This window comes from Phyllobates terribilis, unplaced genomic scaffold (genome assembly GCF_046119375.1).
Source record: "Phyllobates terribilis strain yellow unplaced genomic scaffold, ASM4611937v1 Scaffold_10__3_contigs__length_209671492, whole genome shotgun sequence".
In the NCBI taxonomy this organism is placed as follows: Eukaryota; Metazoa; Chordata; class Amphibia; order Anura; family Dendrobatidae; genus Phyllobates; species Phyllobates terribilis.
Genome location: NW_027362770.1, coordinates 175,628,164 through 175,650,944, shown reverse-complemented (window position 1 = coordinate 175,650,944; position 22,781 = coordinate 175,628,164). Strand labels below are relative to the sequence as shown.

At 49.9% G+C, this 22,781-nt stretch overlaps 1 protein-coding gene and 1 long non-coding RNA gene across 2 annotated transcripts in view; one reads left to right on the top strand and one right to left on the bottom strand.

Moving 5' to 3' along the window:
- Positions 1-22,781, bottom strand: part of SLC13A4 (solute carrier family 13 member 4) — a 65,735-nt gene that overhangs the window by 6,000 nt on the left and 36,954 nt on the right. The window contains exons 9-13 of the mRNA XM_073650191.1: positions 21,284-21,403; positions 21,094-21,195; positions 12,011-12,112; positions 11,767-11,873; positions 3,487-3,623 (exon numbers count right to left, since the gene is read on the bottom strand). Coding sequence (XP_073506292.1) covers positions 3,487-3,623; positions 11,767-11,873; positions 12,011-12,112; positions 21,094-21,195; positions 21,284-21,403 — 568 coding nt within the window. The remainder of the gene's footprint in view (positions 1-3,486; positions 3,624-11,766; positions 11,874-12,010; positions 12,113-21,093; positions 21,196-21,283; positions 21,404-22,781) is intronic.
- LOC141164702 (uncharacterized) lies at positions 11,755-21,584 on the top strand. The gene is made up of 3 exons (XR_012250935.1): positions 11,755-11,933; positions 12,022-12,108; positions 21,108-21,584. It is a non-coding gene; the product is annotated as an uncharacterized lncRNA (long non-coding RNA).

The window sequence follows — 22,781 nt, the reverse complement described above, 5'->3', positions numbered from 1 at the left end:
CTAGACCACCAGGGATTCTACCATAAACCATTTCACCACCCCTAGACCGCCAGGGATTTTACCATAAACCATTTCACTAACCGTAGACCACCAGGGATTTTACCATAAACCATTTCACTAACCGTAGACCACCAGGGATTTTACCATAAACCATTTCACCACCCCTAGACCACCAGGGATTTTACCATAAACTATTTCACTAACCGTAGACCACCAGGGATTTTACCATAAACCATTTCACTAACCGTAGACCACCAGGGATTTTACCATAAACCATTTCACTACACATAGACCACCAGGGATTTTACAATAAACCATTTCACCACCCCTAGACCACCAGGGATTTTACCATAAACCATTTCACCACCCCTAGACCACCAGGGATTTTACCATAAACCATTTCACCACCCCTAGACCACCAGGGATTTTACCATAAACCATTTCACTAACCGTAGACCACCAGGGATTTTACCATAAACCATTTCACTAACAGAAGACCACCAGGGATTTTACCATAAACCATTTCACCGCCCCTATACCACCAGGGATTTTACCATAAACCATTTCACCACCCCTAGACCACCAGGGATTTTACCATAAACTATTTCACTAACCGTAGACTACCAGGGATTTTACCATAAACCATTTCACTAACCGTAGACCACCAGGGATTTTACCATAAACCATTTCACTAACTGTAGACCACCAGGGATTTTACCATAAACCATTTCACTAACCGTAGACCACCAGGGATTTTACCATAAACCATTTCACTAACAGAAGACCACCAGGGATTTTACCATAAACCATTTCACCGCCCCTATACCACCAGGGATTTTACCATAAACCATTTCACCACCCCTAGACCACCAGGGATTTTACCATAAACTATTTCACTAACCGTAGACCACCAGGGATTTTACCATAAACCATTTAGACCACCAGGGATTTTACCATAAACCATTTCACTAACAGAAGACCACCAGGGATTTTACCATAAACCATTTCACTAACCGTAGACCACCAGGGATTTTACCATAAACCATTTCACTAACAGAAGACCACCAGGGATTTTACCATAAACCATTTCACCGCCCCTATACCACCAGGGATTTTACCATAAACCATTTCACTAACCGTAGACCACCAGGGATTTTACCATAAACCATTTCACCACCCCTAGACCACCAGGGATTTTACCATAAACTATTTCACTAACCGTAGACTACCAGGGATTTTACCATAAACCATTTCACTAACCGTAGACCACCAGGGATTTTACCATAAACCATTTCACTAACTGTAGACCACCAGGGATTTTACCATAAACCATTTCACCACCCCTAGACCACCAGCGATTTTACCATAAACCATTTCACTAACCGTAGACCACCAGCGATTTTACCATAAACCATTTCACTAACCGTAGACCATCAGGGATTTTACCATAAACCATTTCACTACACATAGACCACAAGGGATTTTACCATAAACCATTTCACTAACCGTAGACCACCAGGGATTTTACCATAAACCATTTCACTAACCGTAGACCACCAGGGATTTTACCATAAACCATTTCACTAACAGAAGACCACCAGGGATTTTACCATAAACCATTTTACCACCCCTAGACCACCAGGGATTTTACCATAAACCATTTCACCGCCCCTATACCACCAGGGATTTTACCATAAACCATTTCACCACCCCTAATCCACCAGGGATTTTACCATAAACCATTTCACTAACCGTAGACCACCAGGGATTTTACTATAAACCATTTCACTACACATAGACCACAAGGGATTTTACCATAAACCATTTCACTAACCGTAGACCACCAGGGATTTTACCATAAACCATTTCACTAACCGTAGACCACCAGGGATTTTACCATAAACCATTTCACTAACAGAAGACCACCAGGGATTTTACCATAAACCATTTTACCACCCCTAGACCACCAGGGATTTTACCATAAACCATTTCACCGCCCCTATACCACCAGGGATTTTACCATAAACCATTTCACCACCCCTAATCCACCAGGGATTTTACCATAAACCATTTCACTAACCGTAGACCACCAGGGATTTTACTATAAACCATTTCACTACACATAGACCACCAGGGATTTTACAATAAACCATTTCACCACCCCTAGACCACCAGGGATTTTACCATAAACCATTTCACCACCCCTAGACCACCAGGGATTTTACCATAAACCATTTCACCACCCCTAGACCACCAGGGATTTTACCATAAACCATTTCACTAACCGTAGACCACCAGGGATTTTACCATAAACCATTTCACTAACAGAAGACCACCAGGGATTTTACCATAAACCATTTTACCACCCCTAGACCACCAGGGATTTTACCATAAACCATTTCACCGCCCCTATACCACCAGGGATTTTACCATAAACCATTTCACCGCCCCTATACCACCAGGGATTTTACCATAAACTATTTCACTAACCGTAGACCACCAGGGATTTTACCATAAACCATTTTACCACCCCTAGACCACCAGGGATTTTACCATAAACCATTTTACCACCCCTAGACCACCAGGGATTTTACCATAAACCATTTCACCGCCCCTATACCACCAGGGATTTTACCATAAACCATTTCACCACCCCTAGACCACCAGGGATTTTACCATAAACTATTTCACTAACCGTAGACCACCAGGGATTTTACCATAAACCATTTCACCACCCCTAGACCACCAGGGATTTTACCATAAACCATTTCACCACCCCTAGACCACCAGGGATTTTACAATAAACTATTTAACTTCCCCCAGACCACCAGGAATTTTACAAAGAACCATTTTACTACCCCTAGACCACCAGGGGTTTTACGATGAACCATGCCACTACTCATAGTCTACTTGGAATTTCACAATAAACCATTTCACCCTAGACTAGCAGAGATTTTACAATAAGCAATTTCACTACCCCTAGACCACCAGGAATTTTCCAATGAACCATTTCATAACCTATAGACTATTAGGGATTTTAATGTGAACCATTACACTATCCGTAGGTGGCAGGGATTTTACAATAAACTATTTCATTACCCCTAGACCACCAGGGATTAAAAAAAAATATTCCACTACTCCTAGACCACCAGGGATTTTAAAATGAATCATTTCTCTACTACAAAGTGCCAGTGATTTTACAGTGAACCAATTCACTACCTCTTGACCACCAGGGATATTAAATTCTGAGAATAACTGTAGAAATCATGAGTGGGGTGGTGTTAGGCCTTATTTGATTGTTCCCTTGGGCTTCATTTTCTATAAAACTGGTCCTGCCATGACTTGGAATATGAAGCGCTAAATTATGAGGCATTGATTTCACCAATGACAGGCAGAGGCATTAAGGTGCTTCTGACCCTATGACAACTCTTCCTGGTCATGCACTCATTACCAGCTGCCGTTTCTCCTTATTCTGAGTAATCTTACCTTACACCCAGCAGCCAGGGCGTAGCCTCCTCCAACCAGCACCACGATCTCCCAGGGCATGTGCGTCTGGAATTCGTGCCAAGTCAACATGGGTCCTCCCAGGTGTGGTCCATCTTCTTCGTTGTTCTCACCCTGTCCTAGGGGCAAAGATCAGGAGAGTGTTACCAATAAGACAAAGCGTCATAGAGTGCTCCCATCAATACTGCCCCTATGAACAGTGCCAGCCACAGAGCACCCCCATTAATAGTGCCCCTATGAACAGTGTCAGTCACAGAGCACCCCCATTAATAGTGCCCCTATGAACAGTGCCAGTCACAGAGCACCCCCATTAATAGTGCCCCTATGAACAGTGCCAGTCACAGAGCACCCCCATTAATAGTGCCCCTATGAACAGTGCCAGTCACAGAGCACCCCCATTAATAGTGCCCCTATGAACAGTGCCAGTCACAGAGCGCTCACATCATTAGTGCCCCTATGAACAGTGCCAGTCACAGAGCACCCCCATTAATAGTGCGCCTATGAACAGTGCCAGTCACAGAGCGCCCCCATTAATAGTGCCCCTATGAACAGTGCCAGTCACAGAGCGCTCCCATCAATAGTGCCCCTATGAACTGCCAGTCACAGAGCGCTCCCATCAATAGTGCCCCTATGAACAGTGCCAGTCACATAGAGCTCCTATCAATAGTGCCCCTATGAACAGTGCCAGTCACAGAGCGCTCCCATCAATAGTGCCCCTATGAACAGTGCCAGTCACATAGAGCTCCTATCAATAGTGCCCCTATGAACACTGCCGGTCACAGCGTGCTCCCATCAATAGTGCCAGTCACAGAGTGCTCCCATCAATAGTGCCCCTATGAACAGTGCCAGTCACAGAGCGCTCCCATCAATAGTGCCCCTATGAACAATGCCAGTCACAGAGTGCTCCCATCAACAGTGCCAGTCACAGAGTGCTCCCATCAATAGTGCCCCTATGAACAGTGCCAGTCACAGAGTGATCCCATCAATAGTGCCCCTATGAACAGTGCCAGTCACAGAGTGATCCCATCAATAGTGCCAGTCACAGCATGCTCCCATCAATAGTGCCCCTAAGAACAGTGCCAGTCACAGAGCGCTCCCATCAATAGTGCCCCTATGAACAGTGCCAGTCACAGAGCTCTCCCATCAATAGTGCCCCTATGAACAGTGCCAGTCACATAGAGCTCCTATCAATAGTGCCCCTATGAACACTGCCGGTCACAGCGTGCTCCCATCAATAGTGCCCCTATGAACAGTGCCAGTCACAGAGCGCTCCCATCAATAGTGCCCCTATGAACAGTGCCAGTCACAGAGTGCTCCCATCAACAGTGCCAGTCACAGAGTGCTCCCATCAATAGTGCCCCTATGAACAGTGCCAGTCACAGAGCGCTCCCATCAATGGTGCCCCTATGAACAGTGCCAGTCACAGAGTGATCCCATCAATAGTGCCAGTCACAGCGTGCTCCCATCAATAGTGCCCCTAAGAACAGTGCCAGTCACAGAGCGCTCCCATCAATAGTGCCCCTATGAACAGTGCCAGTCACAGAGTGCTCCCATCAATAGTGCCCCTATGAACAGTGCCAGTCACAGAGCGCTCCCATCAATAGTGCCCCTATGAACAGTGCCAGTCACAGAGTGCTCCCATCAATAGTGCCAGTCACAGCGTGCTCCCATCAATAGTGCCCCTATGAACAGTGCCAGTCACAGAGCGCTCCCATTAATAGTGCCCCTATGAACAGTGCCAGTCACAGAGCGCTCCCATCAATAGTGCCCCTATGAACAGTGCCAGTCACAGAGTGCTCCCATCAATAGTGCCAGTCACAGCGTGCTCCCATCAATAGTGCCCCTATGAACAGTGCAAGTCACAGAGCGCTCCCATCAATAGTGCCCCTATGAACAGTGCCAGTCACAGAGTGCTCCCATCAATAGTGCCAGTCACAGCGTGCTCCCATCAATAGTGCCCCTATGAACAGTGCCAGTCACAGAGCGCTCCCATTAATAGTGCGCCTATGAACAGTGCCAGTCACAGAGCGCCCCCATTAATAGTGCCCCTATGAACAGTGCCAGTCACAGAGCGCTCCCATCAATAGTGCCCCTATGAACTGCCAGTCACAGAGCGCTCCCATCAATAGTGCCCCTATGAACAGTGCCAGTCACATAGAGCTCCTATCAATAGTGCCCCTATGAACAGTGCCAGTCACAGAGCGCTCCCATCAATAGTGCCCCTATGAACAGTGCCAGTCACATAGAGCTCCTATCAATAGTGCCCCTATGAACACTGCCGGTCACAGCGTGCTCCCATCAATAGTGCCAGTCACAGAGTGCTCCCATCAATAGTGCCCCTATGAACAGTGCCAGTCACAGAGCGCTCCCATCAATAGTGCCCCTATGAACAGTGCCAGTCACAGAGTGCTCCCATCAACAGTGCCAGTCACAGAGTGCTCCCATCAATAGTGCCCCTATGAACAGTGCCAGTCACAGAGTGATCCCATCAATAGTGCCCCTATGAACAGTGCCAGTCACAGAGTGATCCCATCAATAGTGCCAGTCACAGCGTGCTCCCATCAATAGTGCCCCTAAGAACAGTGCCAGTCACAGAGCGCTCCCATCAATAGTGCCCCTATGAACAGTGCCAGTCACAGAGCTCTCCCATCAATAGTGCCCCTATGAACAGTGCCAGTCACATAGAGCTCCTATCAATAGTGCCCCTATGAACACTGCCGGTCACAGCGTGCTCCCATCAATAGTGCCCCTATGAACAGTGCCAGTCACAGAGCGCTCCCATCAATAGTGCCCCTATGAACAGTGCCAGTCACAGAGTGCTCCCATCAACAGTGCCAGTCACAGAGTGCTCCCATCAATAGTGCCCCTATGAACAGTGCCAGTCACAGAGCGCTCCCATCAATGGTGCCCCTATGAACAGTGCCAGTCACAGAGTGATCCCATCAATAGTGCCAGTCACAGCGTGCTCCCATCAATAGTGCCCCTAAGAACAGTGCCAGTCACAGAGCGCTCCCATCAATAGTGCCCCTATGAACAGTGCCAGTCACAGAGTGCTCCCATCAATAGTGCCCCTATGAACAGTGCCAGTCACAGAGCGCTCCCATCAATAGTGCCCCTATGAACAGTGCCAGTCACAGAGTGCTCCCATCAATAGTGCCAGTCACAGAGTGCTCCCATCAATAGTGCCCCTATGAACAGTGCCAGTCACAGAGCGCTCCCATCAATGGTGCCCCTATGAACAGTGCCAGTCACAGAGTGATCCCATCAATAGTGCCAGTCACAGCGTGCTCCCATCAATAGTGCCCCTAAGAACAGTGCCAGTCACAGAGCGCTCCCATCAATAGTGCCCCTATGAACAGTGCCAGTCACAGAGTGCTCCCATCAATAGTGCCCCTATGAACAGTGCCAGTCACAGAGCGCTCCCATCAATAGTGCCCCTATGAACAGTGCCAGTCACAGAGGGCTCCCATCAATAGTGCCCCTATGAAGAGTGCCAGTCACAGAGTGCTCCCATCAATAGTGCCCCTATGAACAGTGCCAGTCACAGAGCGCTCCCATCAATAGTGCCCCTATGAACAGTGCCAGTCACAGAGCGCTCCCATCAATAGTGCCCCTATGAACAGTGCCAGTCACAGAGAGCTCCCATCAATAGTGCCCCTATGAACAGTGCCAGTCACAGAGCGCTCCCATCAATAGTGCCCCTATGAACAGTGTCAGTCACAGAGTGCTCCCATCAATAGTGCCCCTATGAACAGTGCCAGTCACAGAGTGCTCCCATCAATAGTGCCAGTGACAGAGTGCTCCCATCAATAGTGCCCCTATGAACAGTGCCAGTCACAGAGTGATCCCATCAATAGTGCCAGTCACAGAGTGCTCCCATCAATAGTGCCCCTATGAACAGTGCCAGTCACAGAGTGATCCCATCAATAGTGCCAGTCACAGAGCGCTCCCATCAATAGTGCCCCTAAGAACAGTGCCAGTCACAGAGCGCTCCCATCAATAGTGCCCCTATGAACAGTGCCAGTCACAGAGTGCTCCCATCAATAGTGCCCCTATGAACAGTGCCAGTCACAGAGTGATCCCATCAATAGTGCCAGTCACAGAGTGCTCCCATCAATAGTGCCCCTATGAACAGTGCCAGTCACAGAGTGATCCCATCAATAGTGCCAGTCACAGAGTGCTCCCATCAATAGTGCCCCTAAGAACAGTGCCAGTCACAGAGCGCTCCCATCAATGGTGCCCCTATGAACAGTTCCAGTCACAGAGTGCTCCCATCAATAGTGCCCCTATGAACAGTGCCAGTCACAGAGTGATCCCATCAATAGTGCCAGTCACAGCGTGCTCCTATCAATAGTGCCCCTATGAACAGTGCCAGTCACAGAGCGCTCCCATCAATAGTGCCCCTATGAACAGTGCCAGTCACAGAGTGCTCCCATCAATAGTGCCCCTATGAACAGTGCCAGTCACAGAGCGCTCCCATCAATAGTGCCCCTATGAACAGTGCTAGTCACAGAGTGCTCCCATCAATAGTGCCCCTATGAACAGTGCCAGTCACAGAGTGCTCCCATCAATAGTGCCAGTCACAGCGTGCTCCCATCAATAGTGCCCCTATGAACAGTGCCAGTCACAGAGTGCTCCCATCAATAGTGCCAGTCACAGCGGGCTCCCATCAATAGTGCACCTATGAACACTGCCGGTCACAGAGTGCTCCCATCAATAGTGCCCCTATGAACAGTGCCAGTCACAGAGTGCTCCCATCAATAGTGCCAGTCACAGCGGGCTCCCATCAATAGTGCACCTATGAACACTGCCGGTCACAGAGTGCTCCCATCAATAGTGCACCTATGAACACTGCCGGTCACAGAGTGCTCCCATCAATAGTGCCCCTATGAACAGTGCCAGTCACAGAGCGCTCCCATCAATAGTGCCCCTATGAACAGTGCCAGTCACAGAGTGCTCCCATCAATAGTGCCTCTATGAACAGTGCCAGTCACAGTGTTCTCCCATGCACAGTGCGTTCATTAGGGGATTGCCCTCCATACACAATACCTTCATTAAAAGTGCCAACCAGAGAGTGCCCTATTATACAACGACCTCATACACAGTGCCCTCATTAACATTGCTTGCCATAGAGTGCTCCTTTACGCAGTGCCCTCATTAGAGTTCCCTCCATACACAGTACCTTCATTAATAGTGCCCACCAGAGAGTGCCCTAATACACAGTGCCCTTCTTAACAGTGCAAGCCATAGACTGTCCCAGATACACAATGGCCCCATACACAGTGCCATCATTAACATTGCCAGCCATAAAGTGCCCTTTTACAGAGTGCTATAATTAACAGTGCCAGCCAGAGGTTGCCCTCATACACAGTACCCTTATCATCAGTGCCAGACATGGTTGAGTCCCCACCCCTTATTAGCATAAAGTGCCACTTATATAATTAGCAGTGACATCCATAGAGCACTACCATACACACTGTACTCATCAGCAGTGCCAGCCAGGGCGTGCCCACATACACATTGCCCTCATCAGCAGTGCCAGCCAGGGCGTGCCCACATACACATTGCCCTCATTAGCAGTGCCAGCCAGGGCGTGCCCACGTACACATTACCCTCATTAGCAGTGCCAGCCAGGGCGTACCCACATACACATTGCCCTCATTAGCTGTGCCAGCCAGGGCGTGCCCACATACACATTGCCCTCATTAGCTGTGGCAGCCAGGGCGTGCCCACATACACATTGCCCTCAGCAGTGCCAGCCAGGGCGTGCCCACATACACATTGCCCTCATTAGCAGTTCCAGCCAGGGCGTGCCCACATACACACTGTACTCATCAGCAGTGCCAGCCAGGGCGTGCCCACATACACATTGCCCTCATTAGCTGTGCCAGCCAGGGCGTGCCCACATACACATTGCCCTCATTAGCAGTGCCAGCCAGGGCGTGCCCACATACACATTGCCCTCATTAGCAGTGCCAGCCAGGGCGTGCCCACATACACATTGCCCTCATTAGCAGTTCCAGCCAGGGCGTGCCCACATACACACTGTACTCATCAGCAGTGCTAGCCAGGGCGTGCCCACATACACATTGCCCTCATCAGCAGTACCAGCCAGGGGCGTGCCCACATACACATTGCCCTCATTAGCAGTGGCAGCCAGGAGCGTGCCCACATACACATTGCCCTCATTAGCAGTGCCAGCCAGGGCGTGCCCACATACACATTGCCCTCATTAGCAGTACCAGCCAGGGGCGTGCCCACATACACATTGCCCTCATTAGCAGTGGCAGCCAGGGCGTGCCCACATACACATTGCCCTCATTAGCTGTGCCAGCCAGGGCGTGCCCACATACACATTGCCCTCATTAGCTATGCCAGCCAGGACGTGCCCACATACACATTGCCCTCATTAGCAGTGGCAGCCAGGAGCGTGCCCACATACACATTGCCCTCATTAGCAGTGCCAGCCAGGGCGTGCCCACATACACATTGCCCTCATTAGCAGTGGCAGCCAGGAGCGTGCCCACATACACATTGCCCTCATTAGCAGTGCCAGCCAGGGCGTGCCCACATACACATTGCCCTCATTAGCAGTGCCAGCCAGGGCGTGCCCACATACACATTGCCCTCATTAGCAGTGCCAGCCAGGGCGTGCCCACATACACATTGCCCTCATTAGCAGTGCCAGCCAGTGCGTGCCCACATACACATTGCCCTCATTAGCAGTGGCAGCCAGGGCGTGCCCACATACACATTGCCCTCATTAGCAGTGCCAGCCAGGGCGTGCCCACATACACATTGCCCTCATTAGCTGTGCCAGCCAGGGCGTGCCCACATACACATTACCCTCATTAGCTGTGCCAGCCAGGACGTGCCCACATACACATTGCCCTCATTAGCAGTGCCAGCCAGGGCGTGCCCACATACACATTGCCCTCATTAGCAGTGCCAGCCAGGGCGTGCCCACATACACATTGCCCTCATTAGCAGTTCCAGCCAGGGCGTGCCCACATACACACTGTACTCATCAGCAGTGCCAGCCAGGGCGTGCCCACATACACATTGCCCTCATCAGCAGTACCAGCCAGGGGCGTGCCCACATACACATTGCCCTCATTAGCAGTGGCAGCCAGGAGCGTGCCCACATACACATTGCCCTCATTAGCAGTGCCAGCCAGGGCGTGCCCACATACACATTGCCCTCATTAGCAGTACCAGCCAGGGGCGTGCCCACATACACATTGCCCTCATTAGCAGTGGCAGCCAGGGCATGCCCACATACACATTGCCCTCATTAGCTGTGCCAGCCAGGGCGTGCCCACATACACATTGCCCTCATTAGCTATGCCAGCCAGGACGTGCCCACATACACATTGCCCTCATTAGCAGTGGCAGCCAGGAGCGTGCCCACATACACATTGCCCTCATTAGCAGTGCCAGCCAGGGCGTGCCCACATACACATTGCCCTCATTAGCAGTGGCAGCCAGGAGCGTGCCCACATACACATTGCCCTCATTAGCAGTGCCAGCCAGGGCGTGCCCACATACACATTGCCCTCATTAGCAGTGCCAGCCAGGGCGTGCCCACATACACATTGCCCTCATTAGCAGTGCCAGCCAGGGCGTGCCCACATACACATTGCCCTCATTAGCAGTGCCAGCCAGTGCGTGCCCACATACACATTGCCCTCATTAGCAGTGGCAGCCAGGGCGTGCCCACATACACATTGCCCTCATTAGCAGTGCCAGCCAGGGCGTGCCCACATACACATTGCCCTCATTAGCTGTGCCAGCCAGGGCGTGCCCACATACACATTACCCTCATTAGCTGTGCCAGCCAGGACGTGCCCACATACACATTGCCCTCATTAGCAGTGCCAGCCAGGGCGTGCCCACATACACATTGCCCTCATTAGCAGTGCCAGCCAGGGCGTGCCCACATACACATTGCCCTCATTAGCAGTGCCAGCCAGGAGCGTGCCCACATACACATTGCCCTCATTAGCAGTGCCAGCCAGGACGTGCCCACATACACATTGCCCTCATTAGCAGTGCCAGCCAGGGCGTGCCCACATACACATTGCCCTCATTAGCAGTGCCAGCCAGGGCGTGCCCACATACACATTGCCCTCATTAGCAGTGCCAGCCAGGGCGTGCCCACATACACATTGCCCTCATTAGCAGTGCTAGCCAGGGCGTGCCCACATACACATTGCCCTCATTAGCAGTGCCAGCCTTTTCACTTCTTAAGAGAGTTCTCACCTGACTCCCTTTTTCTAACGCAGGAAAATTGAGGTTTCTTAGATGGAATCAGGAACAAAAGGAATCCGAGGAACACTGACACCGTGGCGTCCGTCCTAAAACCATTCCTGAAACAGAAGCAGATGGTAGAATTGGCGAGCAAGGCTGCAGCCTAAGGGAGCCGAATGGTATAAACTACTACAGTCAGGCTCAAATGGCTGATAACAGAAAGCAATAGACTCTATTCTCATTTTTAATATCTTACTTTTCAAATAGTGATTCCCAACCAGGAACAAACCCAGGTTCCCGTGTAAACCAGAGCACGGTCATCAGGATGAAGAAGAAGACAGTGACCTTTTCTGGGTAACTACAAAAGGAAATACAAATGCTGAAATATGGGAAAAATTCATGACTTGAGCTTTTGCTTCTGTGGTCACTAAAAATATTAGTCCTAAATAGCACTGATTACAGTCACACATAATATGTTTACAGTAACTGCAACTGGACATAGTAATCTTACAGCACTGACTGCAATTACACTTAATAACCTTACAGCACTGACTGCAACTATATATAGTAACCTTACAACACTGACTGCAATTACACTTAATAACCTTACAGCACTGACTGCAACTATATATAATAACCTTACAGCACTGACTGCAATTACACATAATAACCTTACAGCACTGACCGCAACTATATATAGTAACTTTACAGCACTGACTGCAACTATATATAGTAACCTTACAGCACTGACTGCAAATACGCTTAATAACCTTACAGCACTGACTGCACCTTCACTTAATAAGCTTACAGCACTGACTGCACCTGCACTTAATAACCTTACAGCAATGACTGCAACTATATATAGTAACCTTACAGCACCGACTGCAGCTATATATAGTAACCTTACAGCACCGACTGCAACTATATATAGTAACTTTACAGCACTGACTGCAACTATATATAGTAACCTTACAACACTGACTGCAATTACACTTAATAACCTTACAGCACTGACTGCAACTATATATAATAACCTTACAGCACTGACTGCAATTACACATAATAACCTTACAGCACTGACTGCAATTATATATAGTAACTTTACAGCACTGACTGCAACTATATATAGTAACCTTACAGCACTGACTGCAAATACACTTAATAACCTTACAGCACTGACTGCACCTTCACTTAATAAGCTTACAGCACTGACTGCACCTGCACTTAATAACCTTACAGCACTGACTGCACCTGCACTTAATAACCTTACAGCACTGACTGCAACTATATATAGTAACCTTACAGCACTGACTGCAATTACACATAACCTTATAGCACAGACTGCAACTACTTTTAGTAACCTTACAGCACTGACTGTAATTAAATTTAGTAATATTACAGCACTGACAGCAACTACACTTAGTAACCTTACAGCATTGGCTGCAACTAAATTTAGTAACCGTACAGCACTGACTGCAACTACATTTAGTAATTATTTCAGCACTAACAGCAACTACACATAGCCTTACAGCACTGAAAGCAACTACATATATTCTTACAACACTGACTGCAACTACACTTAGTAACCTTATAGCACTGACTGTAATGAAACATAGTAACCTTACCGCACCGGCTGCAACTATACATAGTAACCTTACAGCACTAACTATAATTATACTTAGTAATCTTATAGCACTGATAACAACTACACATAGTAGCCTTATAACACTTACTGAAACTACACACAATAACCTTATTGTAGCGCCGGCGTCCCTGCCCTCTGCTAGGCAGGGACGCTGTTCCCCTCACCTCTCTGCTCCGTGCCCGGCGTCCTCCTCCCGCTCTGCTGGCAGCGCGCGCTCCTTCCCGGCCACTGTGCTTAGGGCGCGCGCGCTCTCCCTCCCTCTTAAAGGGGCCGCGCGCGCCGTCCTAAGGAGTCCCCGGCCAATGGCCGGAGGACTTCACCATATATAAGGCACCTCCTCCAAAATGGAGGTGCCCGAGCAATGTTGTTGCACTGTTCACTACTCTGCTTCAGCCCTCAGGTCCGGTTGCCAGTTACCTGCCAGATACCTGCCAGATTCCTGCCAGCTTGCTGTCTTATTCCTGCCTGATATTCTGCTACCTGCCTGCTAGCCTGAGGTCCGACGGTCTGCCTACCGACTCCTGTTAGTCTGTCTAAGGACCAGCTTGCCCGCTCACCTGGGAGCGCACATCAACTACCTGCCTGCTTGCCTGAGGTCCGACGGTCTGCCTTCCAACTCTTGTCAGTCTGTCTATGGACCAGCTTGCCCGCTCACCTGGAAGCGCACATCTGCTACCTGCCTGCTAGCCTACCTGGAGGCTCTGCCGTCACGTGCTGTGACCACCTGCCTGTCCAGTGACTCCTGCCCGCTCACCTGGGAGCGCTCATCTGCTGCCTGTCTACTAGCCTACCTGGAGGCTCTGCCGTCACGTGCTGTGACCACCCGCCTGTCCAGAGACTTCTGCCCGCTCACCTGGGAGCGCTCATCTGCCGCCTGTCTGTTGGTCTTCCTGGAGGCTCCGCCGTCACATGCTGTGACCACCCGTTTATCCAGAGACTCTCGCCTGCTCACCTGGGAGCTCACGTCTACCATCAGCCACCACAGGTCGTACCAACCCTTTACCCAGAGACTGCCCCGGTCACTTGCCGTGACCATCTGCCCGTTCACCCAGAGACTGCCCCGGTCACTTGCCGTGACCATCTGCCCGTTCACCCAGAGACTGCCCCGGTCACTTGCCGTGACCATCTGCCCGTTCACCCAGAGACTGCCCCGGTCACTTGCCGTGACCATCTGCCCGTTCATCCAGAGACTGCCCCGGTCACTTGCCGTGACCTCCTGCCCGTTCTTCTAGAGACTGTCCCGGTCACCTGCTGTGACTGCCTGCCTGGTCGCCACCCGCTCCCTTACAAGGACCGCCCCCTTGTATAGTAGCTCAGAGGTTCCGCCTCCCAGACCCGTTACAGTTTGCTCGGGCCATGGAACCCGGTGGCACCCAAGCTCCCTTGCTCTCGGACCTGTGTCATGAACTGTCCCGTCAGAGGTCCCAACAGGAGTCCATCCTGGGTCACCTGCGGAATGTCAATTCTCGCATGGACACTCTGACTGCTCCGCCAGCAACCTCCGCCAGTGCCATGACTCGCAATCCGGCAGCTCCGCTGTCCACTAATACCATGGTATCCTACCCCGGACCCCGGCTTTCTGCACCTCCTCGCTTCGGAGGCGACTCCGCCCAGGCTCGGGGCTTCATAAATCAGTGCACCCTGCACTTTGAACTCCTGTCCCACCAGTTTAACTCCGACCAGGCCAAAATTGCCTTCATCATGTCCCATCTCACCGGGGAGGCCCTGGCCTGGCTAAATCCTCTATGGGAGAGAGGAGACCCCCTGGTGTCCGACTTGCCTGCCTTTCTCATGGCTTTCCGGAAAGTCTTCGACGAACCCGGACGGAAGACCTCATCCGCATCATCACTGCTACGCCTCCGTCAGGGAAGTCTCACCGTGGGCCAATATGCCATACGGTTCCGTACCCTTGCCTCGGAGCTGGCCTGGGATAACGACGCTCTGGTATCCGTCTTCTGGGAGGGTCTGTCCGGCCGTATTAAAGATGAACTTGCCGGTCGGGACATTCCTACCACTCTCGATGACCTAATAACTCTTGCCACCCGGATTGACCTACGGTTCCAGGAGCGTGCCAAAGAGGTCACCCGTGAGAGGAGGTTTCCACGTCTAGCTCCTACTTTTCAGAAATCCGTCTCTACCCAGGTACACTCTCCTGAGCCTATGCAGGTCGACCAGACCAAGATGGTCAAAACCCGTCAGGACTTACGCCGTGCCGAGGGGAGCTGCTTCTACTGTGGCAGTAAGGAGCACCGGATCCGTGCCTGCCCTGAGAGGTCGGGAAACGCCTGTGTCTAGGTTCGCTCAGAGAGGTCGACCTAGACAAGAATAAATCCTCTCCATCTCTGCTGCTGTCAGTCTCAATTGTCTGCGGGGAGAACCGTTTTTTCGAACTAGCCCAACTTGACTCTGGAGCAGCCGGGAATCTTATTTCACAGTCCCTGGTAGAGAAATACCGCATCCCCACCAAACCTCTGGCTGTACCCTTGTCTGTTGCTGCCGTGGATGGGGGTCTCTTACCACGCCCCATCCAACTCATCACCGAATCCATTACTCTGCAGGTGGGAATGCTGCATTCTGAGAGTATCTCCTTTCATGTTCTGCCTGGACTCTCTCACGCCCTCTTGCTAGGTCTACCTTGGCTCCAGAGACATGCACCCGTGCTTGACTGGCAGACCGGAGAAGTCCTTCGCTGGGGACAGGACTGCCATAAGACCTGTCTGGTTCCCGTCCATCCCGTCCGTCCTTCTCCTACCCCAGCTAATCTACCTGGACTTCCGATTCCTTATTGGTCGTATGCTGATGTCTTTAATAAAAAGGAGGCAGAGACACTACCCCCTCATAGACCATACGACTGCCCTATCGACCTGTTACCTGGTACTACTCCTCCCCGTGGGCGTATTTATCCATTATCCGCTGCTGAGACCCGGTCGATGTCCGAATATATTGAGGAGAATCTGGCCAGGGGATTCATCCGGAAATCTACCTCCCCGGCGGGAGCAGGCTTCTTTTTCGTCAAAAAGAATGACGGCTCTCTCCGTCCCTGTATAGACTATAGAGGCCTTAACCAGATCACGGTGAAGAATAAGTACCCCCTTCCGCCCATTCCGGAGTTATTTGATCGTCTGAGGGGGGCTAGAATCTTCACCAAACTGGACCTCCGTGGGGCGTACAACCTGGTTCGTATCCGTCAGGGGGATGAATGGAAGACGGCATTCAACACCCGGGACGGCCACTATGAATATCTGGTAATGCCCTTTGGTCTCTGTAACGCTCCTGCCGTCTTTCAAGAGTTGGTCAATGACATCTTCCGGGACCTTCTCTACTCCTGCGTAGTGGTGTACCTGGACGACATCTTGGTCTTCTCTCCGGATCTCCAGACTCACCGGAGGGACGTTCGTCAGGTCCTGCTCAGGCTCAGGCAGAATCACCTCTTCGCTAAATACGAGAAGTGCCTCTTTGAGCAGACCTCGCTTCCGTTTTTGGGCTACATTATTTCTCAGACCGGCCTACGAATGGATCCAGAGAAACTGTCTGCCATCGAGAAATGGCCTCGACCGGAGGGGTTGAAGGCCATTCAGCGGTTCCTGAGCTTCGCCAACTACTACCGCCTCTTCATACCGCACTTCTCTTCCCGGACTGCCCCAATTTCCGCGCTCACCCGTAAGGGTACTAATCCCAAAGAGTGGCCGCCCGAAGCAGAGGAGGCCTTCTTTCCTTAAAACAGGCCTTCTCTTCCGCCCCGGTGCTGCATCGCCCGGACGGCAACAAGCAGTTCTTCCTGGAAGTTGACGCCTCCTCCTCTGGAGCCGGAGCGGTACTTACTCAAAAATCATCTTCCGGGAGGATGGTAACTTGCGGCTTCTTCTCTAAACTCTTCTCCTCCTCAGAACGCAATTATTCCATAGGAGACCGAGAGTTATTGGCCATCAAACTGGCATTGGAGGAGTGGCGTTACCTGCTCGAGGGGGCTCTTCACCCGGTAATAATTTACACTGACCACAAGAACTTGGCTTACCTCCAGCATGCCCAGAGACTTAACCCGCGCCAAGCCCGGTGGTCCTTGTTTTTTGCTCGTTTTGATTTTGTTCTTCATTTTCGCCCGGCTGACAAAAACGTCAAGGCGGACGCCTTGTCTCGATCCTTTCTGGTGTCTGATCTCGAGGAAGATCCGAAACACATCATCGATCCCGCCAGAGTAATGCAGGTGGCTCCCGTGAGTCTAAATCGTCTCCCTCCCGGAAAGACGTTCGTATCAGTACCTGATCGGGAGAAGATCCTTCACTGGGGTCACTCGTCTAAACTGGCTGGCCACGCCGGTCAGAAAAAGACCCTCCAGCTTATTACCCGGCACTACTGGTGGCCTACCCTGCACAAGGACGTAATAGACTTTCTTTCTGCCTGTGTGTCCTGCGCCCGCAACAAGGTTCCGAGACATCTGCCAGCCGGTCGCCTCCTTCCGCTTTCTGTACCTGCTGCCCCCTGGCAGCATATAGCAATGGACTTTATAACTGACCTCCCAGTCTCTGCCGGTTGTACGGTCATTTGGGTGGTCGCTGACCGCTTCTCCAAGATGGCTCATTTCGTTCCCCTGCCAGGCCTCCCGTCTGCACCCGAGCTAGCGAAAGACTTTATTCGTCACATCTTTCGTCTTCATGGCCTGCCCCTCCACATCGTGTCGGATCGTGGGGTACAGTTCACCTCACGCTTCTGGAGAGCCACTTGTAAACTGCTAGACGTCACCCTGGACTTCTCTTCCGCTTACCACCCACAGTCCAATGGTCAAGTGGAGCGGATCAATCAGAACCTGACCAGTTACCTCCGGCACTTCGTTAATGCCCACCATTCTGACTGGGTGGATCTCCTACCATGGGCCGAGTTCTCTTATAACAATCACGAGAGCGAATCCTCCTCCAAATCCCCGTTTTTTGTAGTCTTCGGTCAGCATCCTCGGATTCCTTTTCCTGTCTCCACCTCTGTGGACAACCCGGCTGCGGAATCTCTCGTTAGCAAATTTTCCTCCATTTGGGAGAGTACCCGATCCGCACTCCTTCAGTCGTCCGAACGGATGAAAAGACACGCTGACAAAAAACGCCTGGATCCTCCACAATTTCGTCCTGGAGATAAAGTCTAGCTCTCATCTAAATATGTCCGACTCAAGATACCTTCTTACAAGTTAGGGCCTCGGTTCATCGGTCCTCTGGAGGTCATCAGTCAGATCAACCCGGTGGCCTATAAATTGAAACTCCCGGCCAACTTACGGATCCCTAACTCCTTCCATGTATCTCTCCTCAAACCTGTGGTACTTAACTCTTTTTCCAAGTCTACAGGCACGCCTCCTGCTCCGGTTTCTGCTGAGGACGAGTTTGAGGTAGAGAACATTCTTGCCACCAAAAGGGTAAGAGGAAAGACCTTTTTTCTAGTAGATTGGAAGGGGTTTGGTCCTGAGGAGAGAACGTGGGAGCCCCGGGAGAACATCCATGCCCCTCTCATCCTTGCTAAATTTCTGTCTGGCCTAAAAAAGGGGGGGCCTAAAGGGGGGGGTACTGTAGCGCCGGCGTCCCTGCCCTCTGCTAGGCAGGGACGCTGTTCCCCTCACCTCTCTGCTCCGTGCCCGGCGTCCTCCTCCCGCTCTGCTGGCAGCGCGCGCTCCTTCCCGGCCACTGTGCTTAGGGCGCGCGCGCGCGCTCTCCCTCCCTCTTAAAGGGGCCGCGCGCGCCGTCCTAAGGAGTCCCCGGCCAATGGCCGGAGGACTTCACCATATATAAGGCACCTCCTCCAAAATGGAGGTGCCCGAGCAATGTTGTTGCACTGTTCACTACTCTGCTTCAGCCCTCAGGTCCCGTTGCCAGTTACCTGCCAGATACCTGCCAGATTCCTGCCAGCTTGCTGTCTTATTCCTGCCTGATATTCTGCTACCTGCCTGCTAGCCTGAGGTCCGACGGTCTGCCTTACTACTCCTGTCAGTCTGTCTAAGGACCAGCTTGCCCGCTCACCTGGGAGCGCACATCAACTACCTGCCTGCTTGCCTGAGGTCCGACGGTCTGCCTTCCAACTCTTGTCAGTCTGTCTATGGACCAGCTTGCCCGCTCACCTGGGAGCGCACATCTGCTACCTGCCTGCTAGCCTACCTGGAGGCTCTGCCGTCACGTGCTGTGACCACCTGCCTGTCCAGTGACTCCTGCCCGCTCACCTGGGAGCGCTCATCTGCTGCCTGTCTGCTAGCCTACCTGGAGGCTCTGCCGTCACGTGCTGTGACCACCCGCCTGTCCAGAGACTTCTGCCCGCTCACCTGGGAGCGCTCATCTGCCGCCTGTCTGTTGGTCTTCCTGGAGGCTCCGCCGTCACATGCTGTGACCACCCGTTTATCCAGAGACTCTCGCCTGCTCACCTGGGAGCTCACGTCTACCATCAGCCGCCACAGGTCGTACCAACCCTTTACCCAGAGACTGCCCCGGTCACTTGCCGTGACCATCTGCCCGTTCACCCAGAGACTGCCCCGGTCACTTGCCGTGACCATCTGCCCGTTCACCCAGAGACTGCCCCGGTCACTTGCCGTGACCATCTGCCCGTTCACCCAGAGACTGCCCCAGTCACTTGCCGTGACCATCTGCCCGTTCACCCAGAGACTGCCCCGGTCACTTGCCGTGACCATCTGCCCGTTCATCCAGAGACTGCCCCGGTCACTTGCCGTGACCTCCTGCCCGTTCTTCTAGAGACTGTCCCGGTCACCTGCTGTGACTGCCTGCCTGGTCGCCACCCGCTCCCTTACAAGGACCGCCCCCTTGTATAGTAGCTCAGAGGTTCCGCCTCCCAGACCCGTTACACTTATAACACTGGCTGCACATTAGGAACCTTATAACACTGATTACATGTACACTCAGTAATCTTATAGCACTTATAGCAATTACATACAGTACCTTACTGCACTGACTGCAACTACACACAGTAACCTTATAGCACTGACTGCAACTACACACAGTAACCTTATAGCACTGACTGCAACTACACATAGTAACCTTATAACACTTACTGAAACTACACACAATAACCTTATAACACTGGCTGCATCTACACATAGGAACCTTATAACACTGATTACATGTACACTCAGTAATCTTATAGCACTTATAGCAACTACATACAGTACCTTACTGCACTGACTGCAACTACACACAGTAACCTTATAGCTCTGACTGCAACTACACACAGTAACCTTACAGCACTGACTGCAACTACATACAGTAACCTTATAGCACTGACTGCAACTACACATAGTAACCTTATAGCACTGACTGCAACTACACATAGTAACCTTATAGCACTGACTGCAACTACACATAGTAACCTTATAGCACTGACTGCAACTACACACAGTAACCTTATAGCACTGACTGCAACTACATACAGTAACCTTATAGCACTGACTGCAACTACACACAGTAACCTTATAGCACTGACTGCAACTACACACAGTAACCTTATAGCACTGACTGCAACTACACATAGTAACCTTATAGCACTGACTGCAACTACACATAGTAACCTTATAGCTCTGGTAGTCATGCTCCTCCTCTGATTGTGTTTGGTATTGAAGGTCTCTAATTCACATGAGAAATAGTATTCTATGTTAATGGTCTTATCTTTAAAATATTTTTCGATGACTTTTGATGCCATGTGTTTAGCTAATCTCGTACCTCATTTTCCCCAGCTTCTCGTATTCCTCCTGGATGCGTCGCTCTGACAACTCCTCCTGTTTGGTCTTCTTCTTCTTACTGAGTGAACAGGTTTCCCTAAAACTAAAGATTTAATAAAGTCCAAATCATAAATGACAACACATATAAAAATGGGCCAAATATTGTCCTCTAGTCTCAGACTGTCACTTACTTGCAGCCAAGAAATAACCAATGCAGCCAGACCCAGGTCAGAAACAGGACGATGACCGTGATGGGTAAACTAAACACAAACCAGGTACCAAAGTTCACAACCTCAGCATCCGGGTACCGACTGCAATGGGAGCAAAAATTTAATTTAATAAGGAGTTTGTATGTTTTCCCCGTGTTTGCGTGGGTTTCCTCCGGGTTCTCCGGTTTCCTCCCACACGCCAAAGACATACTGATAGGGAATGTAGATTGTAAGCCCCAATGGGGACAGCGATGATAATGTCTGTAAAGCGATGGGGAATTAATGGCGCTATATAAGTGAGTAAAATAAATAAATAAATAAAATATGTATTCAGTTTCATGTTCTTGTCCCTAGGGGGCAGTATTATAGTAGCTATATTCTTGTATATACGGGGCAGTATTATAGTAGTTATATTCTTGTACATAGGAGCAGTATTGTAGTAGTTATATTCTTGTACATAGGAGCAGTATTATAGTAGTTATATTCTTGTATATAGGGGCAGTATTATAGTAGTTATATTCTTGTACATAGGAGCAGTATTATAGTAGTTATATTCTTGTATATAGGAGCAGTATTATAGCAGTTATATTCTTGTATATAGGAGCAGTATTATAGTAGTTATATTCTTGTATATAGGGGCAGTATTATAGTAGTTATATTCTTGTACATAGGAGCAGTATTATAGTAGTTATATTCTTGTATATAGGAGCAGTATTATAGCAGTTATATTCTTGTACATAGGGGCAGTATTATAGTAGTAATATTCTTGTACATAAGGGCAGTATTATAGTAGTTATATTCTTGTACATAGGGGCAGTATTATAGTAGTTATATTCTTGTACATAGGGAGCAGTATTATAGTAGTTATATTCTTGTACATAGGGGCAGTATTATAGTAGTTATATTCTTGTACATAGGGGCAGTATTATAGTAGTTATATTCTTGTACATAGGGGGTAGTATTATAGTAGTTATACTCTTGTACATAGGGAGCAGTATTATAGTACTTATATTCCTGTACATAGGAGCAGTATTATAGTAGTTATATTCTTGTACATAGGGGGCAGTATTATAGTAGTTATACTCTTGTACATAGGGAGCAGTATTATAGTAGTTATATTCTTGTACATAGGGGCAGTATTATAGTAGTTATATTCTTGTACATAGGGGCAGTATTATAGTAGTTATATTCTTGTACATAGGGGCAGTATTATAGTAGATATATTCTTGCACATAGGGGGCAGTATTATAGTAGTTATATTCTTGTATATAGGGGCAGTATTATAGTAGTTATATTCTTGTACATAGGGGCAGTATTATAGTAGTTATATTCTTGTATATAGGGGCAGTATTATAGTAGTTATATTCTTGTACATAGGGGCAGTATTATAGTAGTTATATTCTTGTATATAGGGGCAGTATTATAGTAGTTATATTCTTGTACATAGGAGCAGTATTATAGTAGTTATATTCTTGCATAT